General features: G+C 45.0%; 1 protein-coding gene and 1 long non-coding RNA gene across 5 annotated transcripts; one reads left to right on the forward strand and one right to left on the reverse strand.

Annotated features, from left to right (window-relative positions):
- The first annotated feature begins 27 nt into the window (after positions 1 to 27).
- Positions 28 to 12,586, forward strand: Mfsd2a (MFSD2 lysolipid transporter A, lysophospholipid). Of its 4 annotated transcripts, none has more exons than XM_005317861.5 (14): positions 28 to 221; positions 1,659 to 1,790; positions 3,637 to 3,761; positions 7,795 to 7,918; positions 8,016 to 8,094; positions 8,542 to 8,699; positions 9,161 to 9,251; positions 9,375 to 9,496; positions 9,708 to 9,791; positions 10,238 to 10,321; positions 10,417 to 10,529; positions 10,972 to 11,115; positions 11,224 to 11,400; positions 12,121 to 12,586. In XM_005317861.5, the coding sequence occupies exons 1-14, from the start codon at positions 129 to 131 to the stop codon at positions 12,182 to 12,184; spliced, it is 1,590 nt and encodes a 529-aa protein (XP_005317918.1). In that variant the 5' UTR covers positions 28 to 128; the 3' UTR covers positions 12,185 to 12,586. The 4 variants fall into 4 exon arrangements, with proteins under 4 accessions (XP_005317918.1, XP_013220521.1, XP_077882129.1 ...); XM_013365067.3 differs by having other exon boundaries at positions 1,662 to 1,790; XM_078026003.1 differs by lacking the exon at positions 10,972 to 11,115.
- On the reverse strand, positions 3,455 to 5,091 carry LOC120890732 (uncharacterized). Its single transcript, XR_005735134.2, has 2 exons — positions 4,740 to 5,091; positions 3,455 to 3,844 (listed from the first exon to the last, which is right to left on the reverse strand). It is a non-coding gene; the product is annotated as an uncharacterized LOC120890732 (long non-coding RNA).
- Positions 12,587 to 26,749: the final 14,163 nt, after the last annotated feature.

Raw genomic sequence — 26,749 nt, forward strand, 5'->3', positions numbered from 1 at the left:
ACGTTTAAGAGGCGCGGAGGGGGCGTGCAGGGAGTGCTTCCCTCGCCTGCCTGTGGGGTTTACTAGGTGGCCCGAGGAGCAGAGGAGCATCTCGGCGTGCCGGTCCCAGACGGCGTGGCCCGCGGGTCATGGCCAAAGGAGAGGGCGCCGAGAGCGGCTCCGCGGCGGGGCTGCTGCCCACCGGCATTCTCCAAGCGGGTGAACGCCCGGCCCAGATGAAGGTGAGGGCCCAGTACCCCGAATGGAGGGCAAGAGGTGGTGGGCAGGCCAAGATGGGATGCGGGGGCGTCGGAGGTTAGGCCTGATTCTGGGAAACTAGGGATTATCTGGGGACAGGCGGGCCTAGAATTAGGAGAGGCTGGGGGAGCCCCGAAACCAGGGAATGCCCCGGGCCAGAACGTGATGGAGAGGATCTGTAGGAACCGGCGCCCACTTTTGCCTACACACTTTCCTGGTCGGCGGAGGGCAGTGCTGACAGCTTCTTGTGGTGCCGGGCTCTGCTTAGCCGGTTTTGGTTCTCAAGTGCCCGGAGCGGCTCGGATTTTCCGCCCTAAAAGTTAGAGAGACCCCAGAAACCTGGAAATCCCCCCAAGGGGATTCATTGGTTCTTCTTTCACCCCCACCCGCCTACTCTCGCGCCTCAATTCAACTAACTCGGGCCACTCAAGTTCATTCATAAGAACAAGGGCTCTGCTCTTAAAGGAGCCGCATTCCTCTGGCGACGGTGAGTGTGGGGGTTCGCGCATAGTGCTCTGCGTCAGTCTCATCATCCATTCGTCCCAGCCCCTGCCCTATGGACTTATTTAACGACCGAATAAAACCAGGCTGTCCCAGGAACGGATCTTAGGTAATAAATATCTGCTTGGGAGGTTACTGCCTTTTCTTTTAAATTTTATTAGCTGATCCTTGGAAGGAACTGAGTGAGCAATTATGCTGTTACCATGTATGAGTAATCTCTACTTTCCCTGGGCAACCCCAACCTCCGTAGTCCCCCACCCAGAGAGGGACTACTTCTGCACCTAGAAGCCTTTCCTCTACTCTCCAAGGTCCCCTAGGAGCAGGAGGCTAGGACCAGTCCTGAGTTTGCTTGAAGCTCTGGTTGCCTACAGGGACCAGGGACGCTCTGGGACAGATGGAAGGAACAGCTGTGCCTGCAGCCAGCTGGGATGGGCCCCTAGGGCTCTCACTCAGTAGGCAGGTGGATCCTGGCCTCAGCCAGGGTGGGAGCCTGGGCTGGGCTCAGGCAGCTCTTGGCAGCAAGAGGATTTTCAGGTTGTGGCAGCTGATGTTGGGTGGGGACAGGTTTGCTGATGGAGCATGCTCCCCCTCTGTAACTTGGGAATGAACAGTGGCTGAGGCCTGGGGGAAGAGGGGAGGGAGTAGCTATTTAGAGATGATGGGCTGATAGATTTCCTCAGACTGGGGTGGAAGGGGGCTGGAAACTTAGGGGCGACTTCTTTAGGAATATGAATGACCTTTTTCCCCAGGTTCCCAAGAATAAAGAATACCTTTCTCTTCTTATGGGAAGTGGAATCTCCTTGGGTGGGAACAGGGCAAGGCAGAGTTGTTCCTCCTGGCAGAGCTGGCTGGAGGAAAGGTCCTGCCTCTAGGATGAGGTCAGGAACTTGAGCCTTTTCATCCTTTCCTCCTCTTCCCAGAAGGAGCCAAAGAAGAAGCAGCAGTTGTCCATTTGCAACAAACTTTGCTACGCTGTTGGGGGGGCCCCCTACCAGGTGACGGGCTGTGCTCTAGGGTTCTTCCTGCAGATCTACCTATTGGACGTGGCTCAGGTGAGTGGCCTGAGCCCTCTAAGGCTCCTCCAGCATCCTGAGATGGGAAAAGTTAGGCACCCTGAGTAGGACCAGTTAGTTTTCCCCATCTGTTAACTGGGACTAAAAATTCCTACTTTGCTGTCTCTCAGAGTCACAGTGAATGAGAAATAAGTCTTTAGAAAGTATCGAGGAGGGGAGTCTATCTGCCCCAGAATAGCTGGCAACTCCTCCTTGCCTGGCAAGAGCAATAGAGCCTGGAGGGGTAGGCGGTGGTGTGAGGGAGAATGGAACCCGCTGGTGACGCTGTTCTTAGAAGAGACTGGCACACCATGTCCCTGGCTGGAAGAAAGTCAGCTGGCTTGGTTCAGGGGCCAGTGGATTTTCCAGGCTTGTGGAGATGTATATCCCACCTTCACCTGAGGAGCAGAGACATGTCATTGGCATTGGGACCCTCACGTGCTGGGCTAAGTTAGAATTCCCCAGTGCACAGGGGCTTTGATTAAGAGGAATTCTCAGGGTGAAGCAGAGCTACTCTGTGCTTTGAGAAGCCTTGGCCAGTAGCCTGGCATCCCGGGAATTCACCCTGTCTGGATGGGAAAGTGGGAGGCTGAATAGCCATGGCTACCAGGGATCCTGCACTGGCTGTCTTTCTATGTAGCATCTGACTTGGCAAACAGAATGTCTGGGTTGTATCCATTTTCAGGTAAGAAATACTGAGCCCCAGAAAGGACAAATGATTTCATTCAGCAGATAGTTTTTGAGCAACACCCATGCACTAGGCCCTAATTGAGGTGCAAATATGAGAAACTTGCAGCTGAAGTATAAAAATGTAGTAAGTGTTAGAGCTTGGAGGTCAGATTGGAGAGACTACAGTATGCAAGAGGCTTCCAGCTTCCCAGACCAATAACTTGATGGTTGAGTAGGAGCCAAGGAATCTGCATTTAAATTCTGTTTGGGGACAGAGGAATAGCTTGAATAGGTAGTGATGGGCCACCTTTTAAAAAGCCTCTATAGGGCTGGGGTTGTGGCTCAGCGGTAGAGTGCTCACCTAGCATATGCGAGGTCCTGGGTTCGATCTTTAGCACCACATAAATAAATAGAATAAAGCTATTGTGTCCAGCTACTAAAAAATAAATATTAAAAAAATAAAATTAAATAAAAAGCTTCTATAGACTCCTTCCTCATCCAAGATAGAGCTTGACCCTCTACAATAGAGGTAGTAACTCCCATTATATAGATGGAAAAACTGAGACCCACTGTGTATACCCAGTGAATGTTAATTCTGATTTCAGGTGATCAGAGTCTCAGGGATGTGAAAGGGAGGGAAGGAAATGATTTTGGATTCATTCTACTTGATAGGAGTATTTTCAAGGGCAGCAGAGGGGAGGAAATAGATCCAGGGAAGCTTCTAAGGGAGTACACAGTGCTACTGTTATCAGAGAAATGCTATTGTCATTTTTTTCCCCTGGGGATGGAACCCAGGGCTTCACACATGCTAGGCAAGTAATCTACCATTGAGTTATACCCCCAGGTCCACTATTGTCATTATTAATGAGGAAAATGGGCTGGGGATGTGGCTCAAGCGGTAGCGCGCTCACCTGGCATGCGTGCGGCCCGGGTTCGATTCTCAGCACCACATACAAACCAAGATGTTGTGTCCGCCAATAACTAAACAATAAATATTAAAATTCTCTCTCTTTAAAAAAAAATTAATAAGGAAAATGAAGATGTTGAAGGCGCAGATGGGAGTAGCATAGGGACTCAAGGCCTGGCTGAGGCAGGGAGGGAGTCCCTGCTTTTGCAGTTAGGACTGAGGCGAATCAAAGAATGAAGGAGTTGTCTCTTTCCCTCTTCCCCCTTCCAGGTGAACCCTTTCCCTGCTTCCATCATCCTGTTCGTGGGTCGAGCCTGGGATGCCTTCACTGATCCTTTGGTGGGCTTCTGCATTAGCAAATCTTCCTGGACCCGCCTAGGCCGCCTCATGCCCTGGTGAGTGGAAGAGGCTCCTTCAAGGTAGCAGAAGACGAATCTTCTGGCATATTTCCCTTGGTCCTTTCATCTCTTGTCACAGGCTGGGGGGTGAGGAGAAGGAATGATATAAAAGTTGTGTTGAAACCCATTTGAGGCTTCAGCTGCCCCATACACAGCCACTGAAATGCCTAGCCTGTTCATTCCCAGACTGGCCAAAGTACCAGGCATGGCAGCTTCCCTCATCCCAGGCTGGAATTCTGACTTCCATAGTGGCAGAGCTACTGCTCTAGAACAGTTGAGCTAGCCTGCCTGGGTTTGAATCCCAATTTCACTACTTAACAATTGTGCAATCTTGAGCAGGTGAACATCTCTGAGCCTCCAGTTTCTTCATCTGTAAAATGGGGATAAGGAACTTCTCACAGGGTTGTGGTGAGGGTTAAATGGTTTTTAATGTGTAAAGCACTCAGCAGACTACCTGGCACATATTAAGTGATATATAACTTGGCCCTCCTTCAGGGTGGCTCCTTGTGAGGCATGGGTTGGGGGCTATATTGGAATGGGGTAGCAGATCCATAACCTCTGGTGCTTTGGATGATATGAACTACTTTTTCCCTTGGTATAAAGCCTGTACTACTCAAACTCAGGCTGTGGAGCAAGGTGGGAGGAGGCGGTTACCATAGATCAGACAGCAAGGGAGACATACAAGACAAGGCCAAGCCGGGGCTCTGGTTCCCTCCAGGACATCCTGCTTCAGGGGGTGGGGGGGCATACCCCTTTCATCTCCAGCCCATCCAAGCTCAAGTGGGCGCCTTCCTGCCCCAGGGGCGCCCATACCTGGTCTCCGGCCTTCAAAGCTCTTCCCACAGCCCCTGCATCCCCACAGCTTCCTTTCCCACGAGGCCCCCCACCCACTCAATCCTGCCAACCCCTGGCAAAAGCCCAGGTTGGAGCCTTTGATCCTGACTTCAGGGTAGAGGGCAGGATGGCCTGTCTTACCTGAGCAGGCTGCTCAGGGCTCCCCAATCGCCAGCCGTGAGACTTGGCCTTGTGCCCATCCCCTGGCAGCCAGTGGAAGGCGGGGCCCTGCTGCCACATCGCCTCATGAGGCTCAGCCAATGAGAGGAAGCTGCTAGGCCAGGCTGCCCGGCACCAAAGCACAGAAGCTGCAGGGTTTACTCCCAGTCACATTGGGTTCCTCCGGCAGGGCAGCGCTGTTCTATTCATCTGCTTATGAGCCAAGGATGGCATGTCAAGGAAGGCCCCTGGGGAGCCCTTGCTCTCTAAGGAGACACGTGGATTTGGGAGGGTTAGAGGAGGCGGAGCACCCAGAGGACCCACCCTATAGGAGGCAGGATCTGAGGCCTTGCTGGGCAGGTATGCAGCCAGCTTGGAAAGTCACTGGGGACCCTATAGGTTGCTTTCTGCTTTAGCAGGTGTCTTTGTGCATGTTTGAATGCAAACTCAAAGATCTGCAGCACCCCTTTCTTTTCAGTGTAGGAAGAAGCAGGGTGTGTAAACCGTAGGACTTCCTCTCCTTCTAAGCCTGGGGGCAGCCCTCCTCTAAACCTGTACTTAAATCCTCTTCTTCAAACCAGACAGACTTTGAGGTTTACTTTCCCTGGAGTTGCCAAGGCACCATCTTAGAGACAGGTGTCAGCAGGGACATGTGGAAAGGCCAAGATGCAGCAGGCTGGACTCTGGTGCACTTTGAAGCCCCCTGGTCATGGCCTATACTACTTCTCCCAGGGCGCTTCCTGCTAGCTTCCCTCATGTGATCACTGTACACAATGTCCCAAGAACTGCTCTACATTTTCATGCCAACTTATTTTAAGTCTCAAGACTACTTCAACCCTATGAAGTAGAACCCAAGTCCTTCCCATGGCTCCTAAGATGTTCAATTTCCTCTCTAAGCTTATCTCCTAATTTCATCTCCCTTGCTCAAGGAACTCTAGTGCTCACTGTTCCTCAATCTTATCAGGCACGTTCCTGCCTGAGGACCTTTGCACTGACTTTCCTTTGTCCAGCCCAGCTTTGCCTCAGATGCCTGCAAGGCTCACTCCCTAGTACTATTCAGTCCACACAGTCATTGCCTTCTCAATGGGACCTGTGCTATCTACCTGTTGTAAAATGCACCCCCATTCTCACTTCTAATTCCCTGTAGTCTGCTTTACTTTTTTTGGGGGGGGGGTATTGGAGGTTGAACACAGGGCTACTCAACTACTGAGCCACTCTCCAGCTCTGTTTTGTATTTTAATTAGAGACAGGGTCTTGCTTAGTTGCCCAGGGCCTCACTAAATTGCTAAGGCTGGCTTTGAACTCTCCATCTTCCTGCCTCAGCCTCCCAAGCCACTGGGATTTCAAGGGTGCACCACTACACCTGGCTGCTTTACTCTTTTCTCCTTATCTCTTATCATCTTCTAACATGTTTTTAAAAACTGTGACAAAATGTATGCAACATAACATCATCATTAATCATTACAACCATTTTTAAGTATAAAGTGACATTAAGTTTACATTCACATCTTGGTTAGCTATCACCACCTCCACCTCCAGTTCTTTTTATCTTCTTAGATAGAAACTCTGTACCCATTACAATCATCTCCATTCTGCCTTTCTCCTAGCTCCTGCTAACTCTCATTCCATTTTCTCTCTCTATAAAGTTGGCTTACCTTACATAAGTTAAATTATACAATAGTCGCCTTTTTGCGACTGGCTTATTTCACTTAGTTTAATGTCCTTAGAGTTCATCCATTTTATAGTGTATATCAGAATTTCATTTCTTTTGAAGGCTGAATTTTATATATATATGAAATTTTAATTTTGTGGGTTTTTGTTGTTGTTGTTGTTGTTGTTGATCAACTATAATCATAAGGGCATTTTTGGGGAGGAGGAGTACTGGAGATTGAACCCAAGAATGCTCTACCACTGAGCTATCTCTAGCCATTTTTATTTTTTATTTTGAGACAGGGTCTCCCTAAGTTGCTGAGGCTGGCCTCAAACTTGTGATCCTCCTGCCTCAGTCTTTTGAATAGCTAGAATTACAGACATGCATCACTCTGCCTATCAGGACAATGTTTTCTTTTTTTCTTTCTTTTTTAATATTTTTGTTCACTAATATATCCTGAGCAATTAGAATAGCACCTGGTACATAATTGGCGCTTATTAAGTATTCAGGTAAATGTTCGACGTAAGGCATGTGCTATTTTTTTATTCTCATTTTACACATGAGGAAATGAGTCTCACAGAGGTTAAATAACTAACCCAAGACTAAAGTTTTTTTTTTTTTGTTGTTGTTGTTTGTTTGGTATTAAGGATTGAATCCAGGGGCACTTAACCACTGAGCCACATCACCAGCCCTTTTTAATTTTTATTCTGGGATAGGCTCTCATTAAGTTAGGGCTTAGGGCATTGTAAGGCTGCTGAGGCTGGCCTTGGACTTGCAATCCTCCCCGCTCAGCAGCTCAAGATGTTGGGATTATAGTAGTTTGCCACCAGGCTTGGATATCCAAGACTAAGTTTTTATAGTTAGTTGGTAAAACCAGAGTTGAGTCCCAGAAGTGAGACTTCTAAGATCTTTCTCTTAACCTTTGTACTCTGCTCCCTTTCTATGCTGATGCTGTGAAGTCAATCCATCCTGAGGTCTAAGGTGACATATGGGTAGGACTCACGTGTACATGGCATATACTTGTCCCCTTTATACTTATGTCATGAGGTCCATTCCTCCCAGGTGGCTCCTTCCTATTCTTTCACCCGGAGGTGGCTTCTCCCACCCCACCCCACCCCAGCTTCCCTGTGTGTGCAGACGATACATGTACACATGTAAAAACACACATTTGCTGGGGTTGCTCCTTTTCCCTGCCCTGAAGTCTTGGACTCATTGCAGTCCAGGGGCCCCATTCCATTCTGCACTTACTGGCTTGGCCTTCAGCCTCTTCCCAGAGGCTGGGTAGGTGGGTTTAGCGGGAGGAACTTCCTTCCCAGCAGGTACCTGCAGAACCTGACTCCTGGGGTTCTGGCCTCCAGCCTCCACTTAGACCCTCCCCTTCCTCAGGATCATCTTCTCCACACCCCTGGCCATCATCACCTACTTCCTCATCTGGTTTGTGCCTGACTTCCCACAGGGCCAAGAGCTTTGGTACCTGCTTTTCTATTGCCTCTTTGAGACTCTAGTCACGGTGAGTTGTGCCCCTGGGGACCTGGGTGAGGGCAGTCCCTAGGTTTTCCACATTTGTCCATCTGTCTGACTGGCCAAGGGCCTCTCTTTCATGCCAGTGTTTCCACGTTCCCTACTCAGCCCTCACCATGTTCATCAGCACTGAGCAGAGCGAGAGGGACTCTGCCACTGCCTATCGTAAGTGTCTCCTCAGCCCACCTGACCCCACCCATGGGGATCCCTGGCCTCTGCACTCCTAGACCCTTCCTTGCATGTCCAGGCTGTTGTTCTGCTCTTGGGCATGGGTGTGAAGCCGTCTTGTTTGTTTGTTTGTTTATTGTGGTTCTCGGAATTGAACCCAGGACCTCATACATGCTAAGCAGATGCTGTATCACTGAGCTATATCCCCACCCCATGAAACCATGTTAAAAACAATTCAGTCCCCTTATTGCTCAGGTGAGACCCAGAAAGACGCAAGAACTAACCTAAGGTCACACAGAGCAGGCCATGAGTATAGGCCAAGGTGCCATCTGCCCTGCCTCTTGGATCCACCATACCTGGATCTCGATCTCCCATCTGTCTGACCTTCCTCTCTGGGCCCACAAGCCGTGAGGCCCTCCAAAAGACTCTCTTTTCACTGCCCAGGGATGACTGTGGAGGTGCTGGGCACAGTGCTGGGCACAGCGATCCAGGGGCAAATTGTGGGCCAAGCAAACGCACCTTGTCTCCAGTACCTCAATGGCTCTGCAGTGGCTTCAGAAAGTGCCAATCGCACATACAGCACCTCCTCACTCAGAGAAACGGTGAGGCCCCTGGCATGGCAGGGATTGGGGAAGATGGGGGACAGTGAAATGCTTTGTAGTCATCCTAATATTAGTAATAATAGTTAGTATTTATTAATTGTTGGGCATTTGATATACATAATTATGACTATGCCCAAAATGCTGATAAGGAAATTGAAGCTTAGAGAGAGAGGCTGAACAATTTGCCTACGGTTGTAGAATTGGTGATTGCAGAGATTTGGGAAGATTTGAACTGTGGGCTCTCAGCTTTCTTTGCCCAGAGCCTGACTTCTTAACATTTTGTACTTTCAAACTTTGCCCAGTCATGGAGAGCAATAGCAGGCCCAGGATGCTTCTCCTGTTTCATAGATGGAGACAGTGAGGCACCCAGAGGAAAAGGGACTGGCCCAAGATCATTGAATGGGGCTGCTGGAATGAGATTAGACTGACAGTCTCTGTATGTTGTCTTCACCCCTTTATAGCAAAATGCATACCTGCTGGCAGCAGGGGTCATTGCCTCCATTTACGTCATCTGTGCTGTCATCCTGACCCTGGGCGTACGGGAGCAGAGAGGTAAGAGGGTCCTAGCTGGGAAGAGGTTCAGGTCCCAGTGCAGAGTGGCTATGTCATTCTGGCTGGCCCTCAGGCTTTGGGAGGGTTCTCTGCTTCCTCCTCACTGTCCCCTCTGATCCCCAGAACCCTATGAGACCCAGCAGGCTGAGCCGATGTCCTTTTTCCGGGGCCTCCGCCAGGTCATGAGCCATGGGCCATATATCAAGCTCATTGCTGGCTTCCTCTTTACCTCTCTGGCTTTCATGGTGAGTGGGGCCTGATGTGCTTAGCCTGAGAGGGTGGTGCAATGGGAGTGGGGTTGGAGAGGACACAGGATGTGATGAAGCTGATGGACTGATGGAATGAGGAGGGCATGGACTGAGGTTTGTGGGGTGTGGGAAAATGACTTGGGGAGGCTCAGCCCCATTGTTACTTCCTTCCTTGCATTTCCTTGCCCTGCCCTGCCCCATTCCTCAGCTGGTGGAGGGGAACTTTGCCTTGTTTTGCACCTACACCTTGGGCTTCCGCAATGAATTCCAGAACCTACTGCTGGCCATCATGGTGAGTGCAGGGCTCCAGGCGGGGCAGGCAGCCTGGGCTGACATGGCTTAGGCTGTGTGGGATGGTTCTTTGGATAGTCAGAAGATGTTTTCAGACTGGCCCATGGTCAGAAAGGGGTGAGGGAAACTTCTTGGAATATTCATTTGGAACTGACCTACGTTGCTTAGGCAGGAGTTTGCAGATGGGTATTTAGAGAATACAACAAAAGCAAAGGTATAGAGGTCAAGAGCTCTGTAATTTTGTGCTTAGAAGTGTGAGAAGGCGGGAGAAGGACCTCCTTCAGCTCCCCAGGAGCCGTTAGGCATGCCTGTTCACTTTCTCACTGCCTGGATGATGTCATCTGGCTGTTCTTTGGCAGGGCTGGGAACGCCTTTGGGCACCTGGGAAGGGCAGGAGGGGTTCCATGGTTCTAACTTGCCTACCTCACCCATTTTGTCTGTCCACAGCTTTCTGCCACATTTACCATTCCCATCTGGCAGTGGTTCCTAACCCGGTTTGGCAAGAAGACAGCTGTATATGTTGGGATCTCAGTGAGTGGGGCTCTAGGGATAGGACCTAGATTGAGTTGGGGGTTACTGGTGGGGGGCCTCCCAGCTGACTCATCTTATCACACTACCTCCCGTAGTCAGCAGTACCATTTCTCATCTTGGTGGCCCTTATGGAGAGTAACCTAATCATCACGTATGTGGTGGCTATCGCAGCCGGCATCAGTGTGGCAGCTGCCTTCCTATTACCCTGGTAGGTATATTCAAATTTAGCTGGGTCTGTTCCCCAGCCTTCCCACTCCAGTTCTGAAGCTCCTTGGGGAAAATTCTCAGGGGGCTTCTCCTAATATAGACCACTCTATGGGTTCAAGTTGGGGTGGGGAGGATCCACGTCTTAGAGTTGTATAGTTTGTGTACTGTGCAAGAGTTTGTATACTGTCACACTGTGAGAAATGGACCTAAAATCTAGCTTGCACTCCATTTTCCAGGCCGAGCATCCAGATTGGGACTCCTTCATTTTGGGGGAAAGAAACCTTATTCACATGAAGGTGCCACAAGCTCCTTGAAGCTGTGGGTGCCACAAGTTCCTAGAAGGCCACCTCTTCTTATTGACACAAGGGCCATACTGGCTAGTAGGGGCCTGGCAGCTAGTTGTTGGTGGGGTCCTCATGGTTGCCATTACCCACTCTGCACAGGTCCATGTTGCCTGATGTCATTGACGACTTCCACCTGAAGCAGCCTCACTCCCATGGCACTGAACCCATCTTCTTCTCCTTCTATGTTTTTTTCACCAAGTTTGCCTCTGGAGTCTCACTGGGTATCTCCACCCTCAGTCTCGAGTGAGCGGAGTGGGAACGCAGGGTGGGAACGCGGGGTGGGCAGGGCAAAGTAATGCCAGACCCCAGAAGCTGCATCTTTACCAATCCCCTGCCCTCTGGGTTCTACAGCTTTGCTGGGTACAAGACACGAGGGTGCTCACAGCCGGCAAGTGTCAAGTTTACACTGAAGATGTTGGTGACCATGGCTCCTATAGTCCTCATCCTGCTGGGCCTGTTGCTCTTCAAGCTGTATCCCATTGATGAGGAGAAGCGGCGGCAGAATAAGAAGGCCCTACAGGCTCTGCGGTGAGAGAGGAGAGGTGCCATTCAGTCTAATCCTCCGTGGCTAAATCCACACTTAATCTCTGTACACCTTTCCTCGACAGCTCCGACACTTAGCTTTGTGCTAGCACTGCACTGAGTGGCTTTACATTTATTCACTCAACAACTATTTCCTGGGTGTCTCCTAGGTGCCAGCTTTGTTCTAGTTAACAAGACAAAGCCAAATCCTCACCCTTGAGGAGCTTGTGTTTTAGGAGTGTGTGTTCATGATCTCCCATGTTCTTCCAACAATGTTTGGTGTCCTAGATTTTTATGATTTTCATTGTGCTGATAAAAAACCTAAGACTTAACCAGGAAGAGTGAAGGGCCCAGTGGCTAAGGGGTGGAGCTTGGCTTTGAGCCTCATATATGTCCTAACCACAGCCTGTACTCTTTGCTGCCCTCCTAGCATGCAGGACCTGGAGTGTGACTCAAACACAGAGGGTAGTATAGAGTGAGTCATTCTGCCTATAAGCCAGCCAGGACCAGAGTATATATCCTGGGGCTTGTGGTGCCCCATGTACAATAAGAATAGCAAACAGAGGAACCAGAAGTTTCTGGGCTGAAAGAGGGAGTAAGCAAACTATCTGTGGTTTCCCTGTGGCTTTTACTTTAGGGCCAAGATTGCTGCAGAAAGAGGCAGGTGTCCATGGGTGTGGGACAAGAGGCTTCCTCCATCCTATCTCTTGTGACTTTTTCTTACAGGGATGAAGCCAGCAGCTCAGGCTATTCTGACACAGACTCCACAGAGCTGGCCAGCATCCTCTAGGGCCTGCTGTGTTGCCTGCTAAACTTCACCATGGAGGAGGTCTGGGTCACCAGGCCACACGAGGACCAGGACCTGCTTGCCCACTCACTGAACAACTGGTCTCCAGGTGCCAGGATACGGACTGAGGACTGGAGAGTGAGCAGACCAGGACATCTTACCCACCATGGGGCTGGCCAGTCTGCAGCCTCCTGCCTCCTCTCTGCCCTCCCACAGGGCTAAGCCCTGGGACTGCTACTGTGAATATGCCAAGGACTGATCGGGCCTAGCCCGGAACACTAATGTAGAGATGTTTTATACAGAGACTAATTAATAACTTAATGACCATGTACATAGCAATGTGTGTGTTTGTATATGTCTGTGAGCTATTAATGTTATTAATTTTCATAAAAGCTGAAAAACTGAGCTGCCTGTTTCTGTCTGCATCCTTGACCTCTCAACAAGCCCTTCTGTGCCAACAGATAGAGGGTACCATAAGCCTCAGGTACCACTGAGTAGGCAGAATGTGTCTGGGGTGCGATGACAGTTTTGGCTAACATTTGATGAATACTTGCTCAGTGGGGAGGCATTGTATGCACTTCAGTGGTATGCTCATTTAACCCTCAAAACTGCCAGGTCAAGTCTGCCCCCATTTTAAAAATAAGAAAACAGAGCTTCATCATAGAAGGGGATGTGGCAAACTTCACACAGCCAAGAGCAATCCAACTGGAATTCCATCCCAGCTCTGTGTGACTCCAGGACCTTACCTAGCACTCTTTACTCCCCTGCATCTGATGATGACCAAAGGACTGGCAGACAAATGGTTGGTCTCTGTGTGCCTGAGCCTGCGAGACTGACTGTGCTGGTATAGACTGTGACTGAGGCCCTGAAGACATGTCATTCTTCTCCCACATTATCATCGCCAGTGTTGAAGGGGGAAGGATGGACCTGGCTAGGGGTGAGTGTCAGATAAGGAAGGGTCCTGCCTCTGGTGGGGAGCAGGGGGATAGGGAAGCCTTACTTGTAGCACTTATCCCATTTCTTTGGTGTGAACACTCATACCACAGCCAATTCAAGTTACCCAAAGTTGTACCATCTTGCCAAATTTCTGAACATTTACCAGTTAGCTTCTACAAGCTGGTAGGATTGCTCAGCACACCACTGGCTCTCACACACATAGGCCAAGTTCCAAAATGTCAGGGAAGTAAAGCTGGCAGGATCAGGAGTGACCAGTACAACCTCATTATTTCACAGATAGCATTTCTGCTTTGTGGGCTTCATTTATCTGAGACTCTTCAGGCTTGGTTTTTGCCTTAAATGTGGGGTTCCATTGTTGCTGATGAAGTTTTGCCAAGTTGCTTTTATAAATTCCACGAAGGATTACTAACAGGCACTGTTATGTGTTCACAAATATTAATTCAGTTGGTCTCCACAACTTCCCTATAAGGAAGTTACTATTATTATGCTCATTTTACAGATAAGGAAATGCTGACACAAGGAAGTTAAGTAACTTGCCCAAGATCACCAGACAGTGGTGGTAAGAGGATAAGTTGATACTTCAATCCAGGCTGATTGACAGTATGGCCTGTGCCCTTAACCACTACTTGGGCTGTTACATGAGATAACAGTTTGGCCACCACCAGTCTAATTCTAGTACTTTTGTAGCTGCATCTCTGGTCAGAGGCTGTCTGGGCAAGGCAGGAACCTAGGGCTGGCTGGCCTCTGTAGCTAGAATACTGAATGACTGAGCTTATAGAGGTTCTTTCACACTACCACTCTATCAATAACCACCAAGTTCTGTCTTTAAATATGATTTCATGTGCTAAATGTTTTCTCTGATATAAGGAGGCTGACTCATAGTGGGGTAGGGAGGGGGAGCATGGGAGGAATAAATGAATTCTAGATAGGGCAGAGGGGTAGGAGGAAAAGGGAAGGGGCAGAGGATTAGCAAGGATGGTGGTATGTGATAGATATCATCATCCAAAGTACATGTATGAAGACACAAATTGGTGTCAACATACTTTATATACAACCAGAAATATGAAAAATTGTGCTGTATACATGTAATAAGAATTTTAATGCATTCTGATATCATTTATTTTTTTAAAAAAAATCAATAAAAAATAAATATGATTTCAGGGCTGGGGATGTAGCTCAGTGAGAGAGAGCTTTGCTTAGCATGTGCAAAGCCCTAGGTACTATTTGCAACACCAAAATACTATTATTACTACTAATAATAATACTAGTGATAATGATAATAATAATAATAACAAATAAATTTTCTAAATCACACAAGCTCATCTTCTCTCACCTGGACATTTGTACCAGCATCCCAACTGGTATTTGTCTTTAATTGGATCTACTCATATTCCCTCTGCAAATTATCCTAGGCAACTGAGTAGCTCTCCTATGCTGAAAGGGAATCTCGTTTGTTTTCAGGATAGAATCCAAGAGCCCTGCTGATGTCCTCAGCCCCAGATCTAGATGGAGCCCTTCTTCCAGCTTACTTGCCTTGCCCTGGATATAATTCTGTCTCAGCTCCACCAAGCAGACACTCCTCCAACACATCTTGCCCTCAGAAAGCCTCTCTGAAGTGGTTCCTGCCCCTCTGCCCCTAGGGCCAACTGAGAGTGAGTCCAAGCCTCCCTCTTCATGGTCTCCCACACTGAGCCCAGGACCAAGCATGGCAGGGTGGGATGGACATGTAGAGCTGAATGAATGTGAGCCAACTGGAGAGGGCTTTGTCTGGGAGCCAGACCAAATTCCTACTGACCCAGTAGGATATTCTGTTTGAATCTCAGTTTCCCCAAATGTTCTATGGAGATTTAGGTTGAAAACCCTTCCTATCTTTCATGCCCACAGGAAATTGCTCTCCCATTTGAAGGTTCCTGATGAGTTCTTGGGAGATGAGTTGTAGTGGGGCAGATGAGGACAAGGAAAAGCAATCTGGAATCCCAGAAATCCCCAGGGTCACTGGCTACACTAAGCCCCTTATGGACTGCTCATACTTACTCATCCTTTGGGAGAAATGCCATCTTGACTTCATCTACACTTGGATTCTGTAAAACCACAGCTAAGTTCTGTCTCTCCTCACTACATCCAGGCTTTCAATCATGCCAACTACACCTCTGCTGAGGACCAGGTGTGGATTTGGTGCCACCTACTGGAAGAAAGGAGCAAGACCTTAATATTGTGAAGAAATTCCAGATTGTCAATGACCTAGAATATTATTCCATTGATATTTACAAGTCTACTATATATCAGGGACCTGCTAGCCTCTGAAAACAGTAGTGAATAATATAGAGTTTATATTCTCTGGGGGACCAATGACAAATAAATAACCATTAACAGATAAATTTACAATTTCAGATTATAAAAACACGATGAAAGAAATAAGAGGGGTGTTGTGATAAAGGAACTGAGAAAATGGGGTTTTCCAGGTGTGGTGGCACACACCTGTAATCTCTGCCACTGGGAAGGGTAAGGCAGAAGGATTGCAAGTTCAAGACCAACTTAGACATTGGCTTGAAATTGAAAAAAAAAAAAAAAGGTGGTGGGTGGATTGTAGAGATGTGTGCCCTGAGTTCAATTCCAAGTATTGAATAAAATAAAATAAAAAATAAAAAATGTGGCCCCAATTTCTGTGTGTAGAATCCATTAGAGAGGGACAAAAGTTGAGTGGGAGAGAATACTTTTGTCACTCAGAAGTTTCCCATCCAGAGAGTGGGGCCTAACAACACTGACTCCTTCAAATTAGAATAGGTTTGTGTCAATGCTACTTATGCATTAGGACTGTAGGGGTAGAGATATTAATTTATGCAACCAAATACTGTGTGAGCCCCTCCTGTGTGCCAGGCCCTGTTCTAACTGTGGGAGATACAACAGATGAGTTGTAGTGGGGCAGATGAGGACAAGGAAAAAAGCAATCTGGAATTCTAGAAATCCCCTGGGTCACTGGCTACTTGATGGACTTTGTCCCTGCTTGGAAATACTGAGATTAACTGAGTGAACATTCATATCATGAATGTTCCATGGAAGAGGAAGGAGCTATGAACCTGTGTAACAGAACCAGCTTAGGTTGAGATATCCTGGCCTGAGGCTCAAAGAAAGAAGAGGAATCTGCCAGGCAAAGAGAACACAGGAGCAGGAGGGTCTTTCAGAGAGGAGGTCCAGCACCCACTTAAGCTCAGAGGCCGGGAAGATGATAGTGGAATCCGGGAATAGAAAGAAGGCCCATGTGACTGAAGCACAAGATGGAGCCTCTTCTTGGATCTTGAAGCACAAGATCCAAGAAGAGGCTCAGAATGAAGACAGAAAAGGATAGGCACACATGGCTTTTGGTCCCTGTGACCACTTTGGTCCTTATCCTAAGAGCAGAGGGAAGTAATTAATAGTTTCAGGTAGGGGAACCATGGTAGAGGAAGAGTTAGTAAGACCATGTTATCTGTTCTGTAGGGAAAGGAAAGGATTGAAGAAGGTAAGAGTCTCATTAGCAGGGAGACTAATGAAGAGGCTGTTTATGTAATCTTCCAAGAATGAACACTTATGAAAATACTGCCTGGAGTGTTAGCAGAGATTGAAAGACAAGGGCTGACTTGGCAGCTGGCTGGGCAAGATATAATTGAGAGGGGGAAAAAGGTGGGGGGAGGAGGAGAGAGAAGAAGGTCCTACATAGATTGTAGATTTCCAATTTGGAAAACAATGAGTGGCACCTCCTTTCAGTAACACAGGAAGCAGGTGAAGCAGGCATGGAGAACAGAACCATTCATTTGCTAGTTGTTTGGGTCATTTTCATATAACTCGGGAAGGGATCATATTTAGAAAGTCCACTGTCAGGCATAAGGATAAATACTATCACCACTCTGCCATAGAACATTCTATTGGCTGATATAAATAGTAGAAGCTGATGCAATTAGATAAGAAACAATTTAAAAAATGGAAAGGAATAGGTAAATTTATCTTTGTTATTGATCTGTTTGTGTTCTAAGAGAACTCAAATGAATCCACTGAAAAACTACTATAAAAAACAAAACCCAGTACATAAAAGGGGTATTGCTCTGTGTGATGGTATTCACCTGTAATCCCAGCTACTCAGGTCAAGTCTGGAGAATTGCAAGTTCGAGGTCAGCATGGGTAATTTAGCAAGACCGTGTCTCAAAATTAAAAAATAAAAAAGGTTGGTGATGTAGTTCAGTGATAGAGTCCCTGGATTCAATCCCCAGTACCACCAAAAAAGAAAGAAAGAAGAGAAAATGGGGTATGAAACCAATATACTCAAGGCCCTGGGTATAATGAATAAAATAAAAAGAATAAAAATAAGCTGGGTGCGGTGGTGCATGCTGTAATCCCAGCAGCTTGGGAGGCTGAGGCAGGAGGATCACCAGTTCAATGTCAATCTCAACAAAAGTGAGGCACTAAGCAACCCAGTGAGACCCTGTCTCTAAACAAAATACAAAATAGGGCTGGGGATGTGGTTCAGTTGTTGAGTGCCCCTAGTTCAATCTCAATACGCCCCCCACCACAAAAAAGAAAAAAAAAAGTTTCCTTCATTGCAGAAAGTTTTATTGTTCAGTGTTGAGTTAGAAGATATAGTAAAAAGAGGTGACCTCATTTATGCAAGCAAAAAGATACATAGCAGGGGCTGGGGATGTGGCTCAAGTGGGAGCGTGGTAGGCACTGGGTTCGATAAATATAAAAAAAAAAAAGATAGTGTGTCCACCTAAAACTAAAAAATAATTTTTTTAAAAAAAGGATACCTAGGAAAAGAAAAGACAGCTCTTTGTCAAGCCACATGACTTAGTTTTTGGTCACAGGTCCCTTTCCAGGACCTCCCAGATTTCAGAATTCAGCCAGAGTAGCATCTCTTCTGGAGTCTTCTCTGATTCCTCCAATCTGAGATTCTTTTAAACTTCAGTGCAACATATAGTCGATCCTCATTATTCACAGATTCCATATTTGTGAATTTGCCTACTTGCTAAAATTTATTTGTAACCCCAAAATCAATACTTGCAATAATTCGTGAACATGAACAAAGAAGCAAAAAAATTTGAGTTGTCTGATGTGCTTGTTTCCCACTGAGGTTGAATATACTCTGCCTTCTTTTTTTCACTCCCCAGAATTTTCAAGTGTTCTTTTTGTGGTCTATGTAATTCTGTGGTATTCTCATGAACCAGCTATGCCATTAACATAGACCAAACACATTTGTCTCTTTCCACAATGTAAAAATTTATTGAATAGCAATAAATTTATAAGCTACACCACTTTCACTTGTTGCTAGTCACTGAGTACTCACCTGATGGTCATAAACCTGGTAATCATGGGTTCTCTTATTTCAATCTTAACTAGTAATATCTAGTAATAGGAATATCTAGTAATAACTAGCAATATCTATGACATTCAAGTATCACAGTATTTTATATATATATATATATATATATATATATATATATACAAAATACTACATATTTTATATATATACCTAAAACACTACAATGTTATAGATATTGATACATATTGATTTATCATTCATATATGTATATATATTTATATATGTGATAGACATACATATATATTTTGTATATAGGTATACATATATATGAAATATTGCATTTTTTATATATACATATGTTCATATTACATTTTATACACATGTATGTATATATAAAAGTAGTGTTTTATATTTTATATATTATATATAATACTTAATATTATATATAGTATATGTATATAACAGAAAGGCTAAGAATAGGTTAAGGTAGCCACAAGGTTCAGGAGGTTGAACTGAGAGAAAGGCAGAGAGCAGATACAAATGTAAAAGCCACTATAGGTAGTCAGATAAGATTACCAACCAGCACCAGCTAAAGAATTTGTTCAAGGCACAGAGCTGACTGACAAAGGGTGGAACTTATTCTAGACCAGGGTCCAGATGCAGGCAATTTTGAAGTAAGCTACATCAAGAAAGGAGATTGATCTAAGCTGAAGCTGGGGACAAAGAGTCAGAGGTTCAACACCTGCTGATCATGTGACACATTCACCAGTGGCACAATGATGGGTTAGTGTGTGCCGCTCAAGCAGTCTTGGGGTGCTCCCTTTTTTATGGGTCTCAGGTGAGAGGGTTGTGTCGTTTTGTGTTCTGGTGTGTTTGAAAAGCTCATGGGCCTGGTTTTCCTGTATGGATTTGATATGCCCATATATCCATGTGCATGATTTAATTCAATAAGTTCACAGATGGTCATTTTTATTAGCACAGTTAATTTATTTATCAGTTTGTGCCTTACGAGTTGTGCTAGGCAGATGGTGGTTGTTTACTTGGACAAACAAGGCATAGAATTGTTCTACCTCATCACTTATATTCAAAATGGAGAAGATCATGGCAAATTACTACTTATATAAAATGGAGAGCTCAGAATTAGGCACAGCCTGAATACTACTGTTTTATTCATTGTGAAGTAACTCAGGTCAGGACATAGCCTGCTCTTCACAGGTTTTTGTTGTTGTTTTTGTTTGTTTTTTTCATCTTTATGCTTTTACCTGGTGATTTTACACATGCCTCTCACATGCTAGACAAGTGCTCTTACCTCTGAGCTATACTCCCTGCCCAATAAAGCACACACATGAAATAAGGCTATGATTGATCTGTTGACAAAAATGTGATCTTAGGAACCTAACCTTGTATTTTGCCTATGAGCAATGGTCTATCATTTGTGTATTTCGTGTTCAAGGTAACTCTAGAACATAACCATGGTAAATAATGAGAATCAATGGTCCGTGTATATCTCTGTTTTTCTCATGAGACCGTGAGCTCCTTAGGGCAAGGCCTGCCTTATATCACAAATCTTTGTGTTTGTAGGATATAACTGTGCGCCTGCACAGTGGAATTATACTTTATGTTGAAGAAACACAGAGAGGCAGGGAAGAGAGAAGAAAGAAGCAATGATGGCAGGTACTAAGCCGCGTTTAGAAGTAATTGGACAATAGCCAGAGCCTCTCCCTGTTTCCATACAGGGCAGCTGGGCAGAGCTGGGTGGGGCTCACATCTCTAGGGAAATCAAGGAAGTCCCTGATTACTGTGGCCTGAAGCCCTTTTGGGGTGAGGCCCAAGCCCTAAAGAGGCACAGCCTAGGGTGAGTCGTGATTGCTCATTGCCCAGGAAGTTGCCTTTCCTCAAGCAGAAATCCTGTTGAAACTGGCCTGGGGTGGGTAGAAGAGGTTCATGCCCAAGGTGATTCAAAGTGGTATAGGTGGCTTGAGAGTAGTCTTGGATGTCCTTGGGTGATTTAAGGTGACAGAAATATGGAGGCACTGGACTGTCCACTGTGAATGAGACCTGGAGCATCTTTGTCTCATCTGCCACTATAGCCTTGACAGCTGTGCATCCCAGTCCCTTTCCCTTCAGAGTCTCCCATGCAGCCCCAAAGTATGCAATTACTGGAAAGGCCATAAGAACTACCTAGGCTGCCCCCATCTTCAGAGAGCAAGGGAAATTACCTAAGATCACCCAATAAGCCAGAGACAGAAGCTGGATAGAATCTGTGTGTTACCCCCTGCACAGACTAAGTTGTTTTCTCCACCAAACTTTTTGTTTCCCACCAAATTTGTGAGTTATTCCAGGACCAAGATTTTATCTGGTGTCTTCCTCTCCCTCTTCATTTCTATCAAGGCCCAGATTTCGGAGCTGGTTGTCCAACATTCGATGACTTGCAGCAGATGGGCTTGGTGGCCATTTCTGTTAATACAGAAGGACAACACTGGATGTCTTAATGTGGGATTGGTAGTGTATGTATATGTTTGATTTTTATGAGAAACTGCCAAATAATAACATATGAGTCTTCCAGTAACTCCCCATTCTCAGCAACCTTTGATAATGACAGCTGGCAAAAAAATTTTTTTAGTCATTCTGCTAAATGGTATCTCATTGTAGTTTTAATCTGCATTTCTTTGATGAGACATTATTTAAAGTACTTTTTCATATTTATTGGCCATTCATATATCCTCTTTTCTGAAATGCTTTTTAAAGTCTTTTGCATCACTCTTAAATTGACTATCTTTTATTGATACATAGAGTTTTTTGTATGTTCTGAACATGAGGGTTTTTTAAATCAATTTATTTACTTTAATATGTCTATTTGCTTTACTTTCTTTTTTTCTTTCCTCCTCCTCCTCCTCCTCCTCCTCCTTCTTCTTCTTCTTTTAGTTGTAGATGGACACAATACCTTTATTTGTTTATTTTTTTCTGTGGTGCTGAGGATCCAACTCAGTGCTTCACACAAGCTACACGAGCACTCTATCACTGAGCCCCAGCCCCAGCCCTGCTTTACTTTCCTAATCATGTTTTTTTTTTTTTCCTTCAGAATTGGAGATTGAATCCAGGGCCCCACACAAGTGTTCTACCACTGAACTACACTTCCAGCCGTTTTTATTTTATTAAATTGATCAGGCTGGGGGCTGGGGTTGTGGCTCAGCTATAGAGTGCTTGCCTAGCATGGGTGGGGCCCAGGTTCGATCCTTAGCACCACATAAAAATAAATAAATTGTGCCGTGTCCATCTACACCTAAAAAATAAATATTAAAAAGGAAATAGTTTAAAAAATTGATCAGGCTGGTTCCAAAGTTGTAATTTTCTTTTGCCTCCATTTCTTGAGTAGCTGGGATTAGAGAAATGTGCCTCCACGCCTGGCTTACAGATAGATACCTTTTAATGATTAGATGTTTTTAGCTTTAATTAAGTCTAATTTTATAGTGAAAGGGTAAAGTTTCTAAGCTGCAAAGCCTGAATTAAAATGTAAAGGACCAGGCATTGTAAAGCTGCTTCTAAACTGCAAAGCCTGGGTTAAAAAGTAAAGGACTAGGTATTGTAGAGTTTCTGAACTGCACACAGAACCTGAAATTCCTGAGGCAGTTAAGACAATGCCCTACTGGCCATTTAGTTGTTTAATAACTTAGGACCCTGCACGTAGGCATCCAGGGCCCAAAACCAATCAGTTTGAATGTGTACCCTGCTTAGGAGTGTCCAATCACCCCCGCCTGCCCTGTTCCAGCCAATGAATGTGCTAATCATGTCTAAGAGTTGCTATTCAATTTTCCCGTGCTTCATGCTGATTTGTTCTGATGTATGAAAAAGCCCCCCCCCCCCCCCCCCCGCCCTCACTCTCCCCCAAAAGTGTACTTAAGCACTGCTCAACCCCTGCCCGGGGCTCTGGGCTGCTCTCCTTTCTTGAGTGGGCACGGAGCCCCAGCATGCTGGATCAATAAATCCCCTTCTGCCAATTGCATGAGTGGTCTCTTGGTGGTCTCTTCCTCTGACGTTTCGCCGGTCCCTTACAATAGTTTGGTTCCCTTTGTGTTCTAATTAAGAAACATTGGACCACAAAGTGAATCCAACCTATCTACCCCAATACAAAAAGTGTTTTCTTATGTTTTATTTTGAAGTTGGCTATTGTAGTTTTTGCATTTAGGTCTCTGATCCACCTCAAGTTATTTTTTTTCCTCCTTTTCACTATGCTGCGATCAAATCCAGTACCTCATGTAAGCTAGTCAAATGCTCTACCACTGAGTTATATCCTCCCCTTTTTCTAAACCTTTTATCATAAAGAATTTCAAATATACATACAGATGTAGAGGAAACAATACAATGTATTTTCAACTACCTGTACCTACATTCAATATTCAACCATATTTCTCTCAGTTTTAAAATTCATCGATTTCTTTTGTTTTCTTTGCCAAAATATTGTAAAGTGAATTGTGAGCACCATGTCATTTCACTCCTACATATTAAATATGCATTTCTTAAAAGTACGGGCTATTTTCCTGCATATCCATCATGTCATGATCATACTTACTAGAATTGTACATAGTTCTTAGGTGTCATTTACTAACCAATCTATAATTACTCTTTTCCTAATTTCTCAGATATGTCCTTTTACAGTTGAATTTGTTCCAATTTGGATCCAAAAATTGTATACACATTACATTTTGTTGTTCCCTTTCAATCTATTTCATCTTCAGCAATTGTTCTTCCCCTTTACTTTTTCATGCCATTGATGTGTTGCAGAACCAGCTCAATTGTCCTATAAAATGGTCCACATTCTAATTTACTCCTTTTTTTTTTTTTTATAAAAAATCCTTGTAACTTGGCCCTTTACTGTCCTGAAATGAAATTCAGAGATAATATAACTACTGTGTTAGTTAGGGCCTGGCAGGAAACAGATGGCACACTCAAAATGAGTTCAATTGAGATCAGCTTAATAAGGGACTATTGCCAAAGATGTGGGCAAATTTAAGAGAACTCACAAGAAACCATGAAGCACTGGGAGAGTCTCTGCCTGCCCTAGGCCCGAAGAGTCAAGATGAGGAAGTGGTGTGTCTTCATTTGGTTGAACCTAACTGGAAGCCACTGGGCAAGACAGCTGGTTGATACCATCTTTTATATTGTCTCCTAGGGCAGGAAACAGGGTGCAGAAGAACAGGTGGATCTGGAGGGGAAAGTGGAGAATATCCCCCACACCAATGTCCACATGTAATTTCAAACAAATGAATTTTATTTCCTAAATGTAATATAAAGAGAAGCAAGGGAAATTAATATTTGCAATATTAATTTGAGCACGTAAAAACTATGAGCAATTTCATCAGAGTTCCTATGTCATCGCCAAATGCTTGCAGACATTCCTAGAATTGCTGTGCCTGCCCAAGCTGCACATGCAGACTGATCCAGGAGAAATGGACTGTTACCTCAAACGTAGCAAACAGCCAAGTTGCTGATTTTCTGAACAAAACAAAGCATGCTCTTCCATCGATTACATGGAAGTAGTGGTTTTGAAAAATTCAGTTATTAAAACTATACAAAAATACTTAGTATTCATGTACAAAACAGTTAAATTCTAGGTTGAGACAAACAAGAAATTTTGGTTTTGTTTTTTTTTCCCCACCAAACAAATGTCTGATGGAACATTTTTAAAAATCCTATGGAGTGGAATGTGGGACAGTTTTTGCTGTGCAGGGTTGTCCTGTGTATTGCAGGATGCCTGGCAGCCCCAGACCCACTCACTGAACCTTGCAGTGCTCTCCACCCTAACCATCATAACCATTTCAATCACCCCCTGCCAGAAACAATGTTCTAACAATTCCCCCAAAATTTCTCTAACAGGTGGACTACATTGATGGAGAACCATTGGCCTAGGGGATCTCCTCTGGTCCCATGGATTTAAATAAAGGATGTTTTCCAAGCTGTTTACTCATCCTCATCCACTGTCCCGAATACACATTCATATATTCAATTTCTACTCAGTGTCTCTATTTAAAACACTAAGGGGTATCTCAAAATTTAAGTTTCAAAACTGAAACCTTAAATCTACTCCTCAACCCATATATCTTCACCCTTCTCCTCTTCCAGATTTATTTTAATTTGGTGTCGCCACGACTGAACATTCAAGGTCGCTCTAGGTGACCTGGGCTGGCACAAAATAATCACACAGAGACAGAGAAACACCTTTTTCTTTGGGTCCTGTGACAGCTCCTCTGACATTAGGGGTCCGTGGAAAGAGAGCAAGGAGCATGTGCTGAACCCTTTTATTGGGAAGAAGCCATTTAAATGAGGCAAGGGTAGGATTACAAAGGAACAGGTGAGTGTAGCTCAACCCCTTTGGGTGCCGCCTTCTCCTAGGGCCTAAGTCAAGAGTCAGGGTAATACTGCGCCAGAAAACAGTGATCTTTCAGGTCCTGGTAGTGCATCAGGACTTAAAGGTACATGCATTTGGAGTGGCTCCCCATAGTTTAGTAAGTGGCAATTTAGTTCTTCTAGTTGTTCAAGTTAAAAGGATAAGGCACGGGCTGGAGTTGCCTAGCATGGGCAAGGCCCTGGGTTTGAACCTAAGCACCATATAAAAATAAATAAGTAAAATAAATGTATTGTGTCCAACTACAACTAAAAAATAAATAAATAAATAAATAAATAAATAAAGCATTTCCCCCAAGACCTCTCTTTTCCTTATGTCCTGTCTGATCCATCAGCCAATTCAGTTGGCTCTACTTTCAAAATACATTCCAATCTGATCACTCTTTATCATTACCATCATCCTGATTCAAATACTGTTATTAACCTTCCCTGAAATGTTACAACAACCTCCAAAATGGTCTCCCTGCTTCCACCGTGGTCCTTAGTTTATATGGGCAGCATGGCAACCAGTGTGATAATTTTAAAAATGAGTGTTGGATCAGAGAAGGCCTGCAGTACTTCCCCATTTCACTTGCAGCCAAAGTATTTGCATGACAGCTCAAGCCTTCATCTCTTTCTCTTAGCTCTCTAATACATTATCACTGTCACCATGTTGGTCCAGACCATTATAATTTCTGCATTTCTGATCTGAGAAGGTATGGCAGCCTCCTCCCTCCTTCAAGTCTCCTTGTCTTCCATTTTGATTGCTTAAATCTCTTTTTGACATAGTAGGCATAGATTCAGGCTTCCTTTTCTTTTCTTTTTCTTTTTGGTAGTGCTGGGGGTAGAACCCAAGGCCTCATGAATGCTAGGTGAGCCCTTTACCACTGACCCCTGCTGCTTCCCTCACCCACGCCCCAGCCTGAGAGATTTTTCTTAAGCAAAGACTATCCATGAGACTTCCCTTGTTTAATATGTCATTAATTTCCCTTATTTAAAGGACAAAGTCCATACATTGCCAGGCACCTCTACCCATGCACTATGTCTTCCTTTCTGCTTCATTGGATAAAACTGAGTATGCTCTTAGGCCAATCTCTTTACTAGTGCACTCAAATCTATTTCCCTAGTCAAGGTCATTGCTTCTAAAATTACTTTTATTTTTCTGTAACATTGGCTTTTCTCACAGCAAAAAAACAAAAAACATGATTCCATCTTTCTTGTATTGAAAGAAAGAAAGAAAGAAAGAAAGAAAGGAAGGAAGAAAGAAAGAAAGAAAGAAAGAAAGAAAGAAAGAAAGAAAGAAAGAAAGAAAGAAAGAAAGACCTCTTTCTAGAAGCTGCTCCATTTCCCTGCTGCCATTTACAGCACTCCCAGTGTCTGGGGTAGTTAAGTCATGGTCACTGAGGTGCTGTTGGCTGAAAGCAAAGTGAACATGGAATGGGGAGTTGAAGTAGGTTGTAAATTCTGACTATTGTCATGTTTTCTGATATAAAAGTAGAGACTATTACAACTATACATCTTTTGACATTTACTTTGTTGTATATGTGTTTGTACATACAAGTGTGTGCATGTGTGTGTGTGTGTGTGTGTGTGTGTGCGTGTGTGTGCGTGTGCGTTTGCGTGTGCGTGTTTTGGGGTATCAGGGATTAAACCCAGGGTACTTAACCATGGAGCCACATCCCAGCACTTTTATTTTTTTTTATTTCGAGACAGGGTCTAAGTTGTTGAGGCTGGCTTTGAACTTACAATCCTCCTGCCTCAGCCTCTGGGATCACAAGCGTGTGCCACTATGCCTGGCTATTTGGGATATTTTTTGAGGATTGAATCCAGGACCTTTTGCATGCTAGCCAAGTGCTCTACCACTGAGCCATACCCCCAGCTCACATATTTGCATATATTAACCAAGTTTTCCTTTTTTTCTTTCTTTACCATCTTATGCA

The sequence above is a fragment of the Ictidomys tridecemlineatus genome, chromosome 11 (assembly GCF_052094955.1).
Source record: "Ictidomys tridecemlineatus isolate mIctTri1 chromosome 11, mIctTri1.hap1, whole genome shotgun sequence".
NCBI classification, from domain to species: domain Eukaryota; kingdom Metazoa; phylum Chordata; class Mammalia; order Rodentia; family Sciuridae; genus Ictidomys; species Ictidomys tridecemlineatus.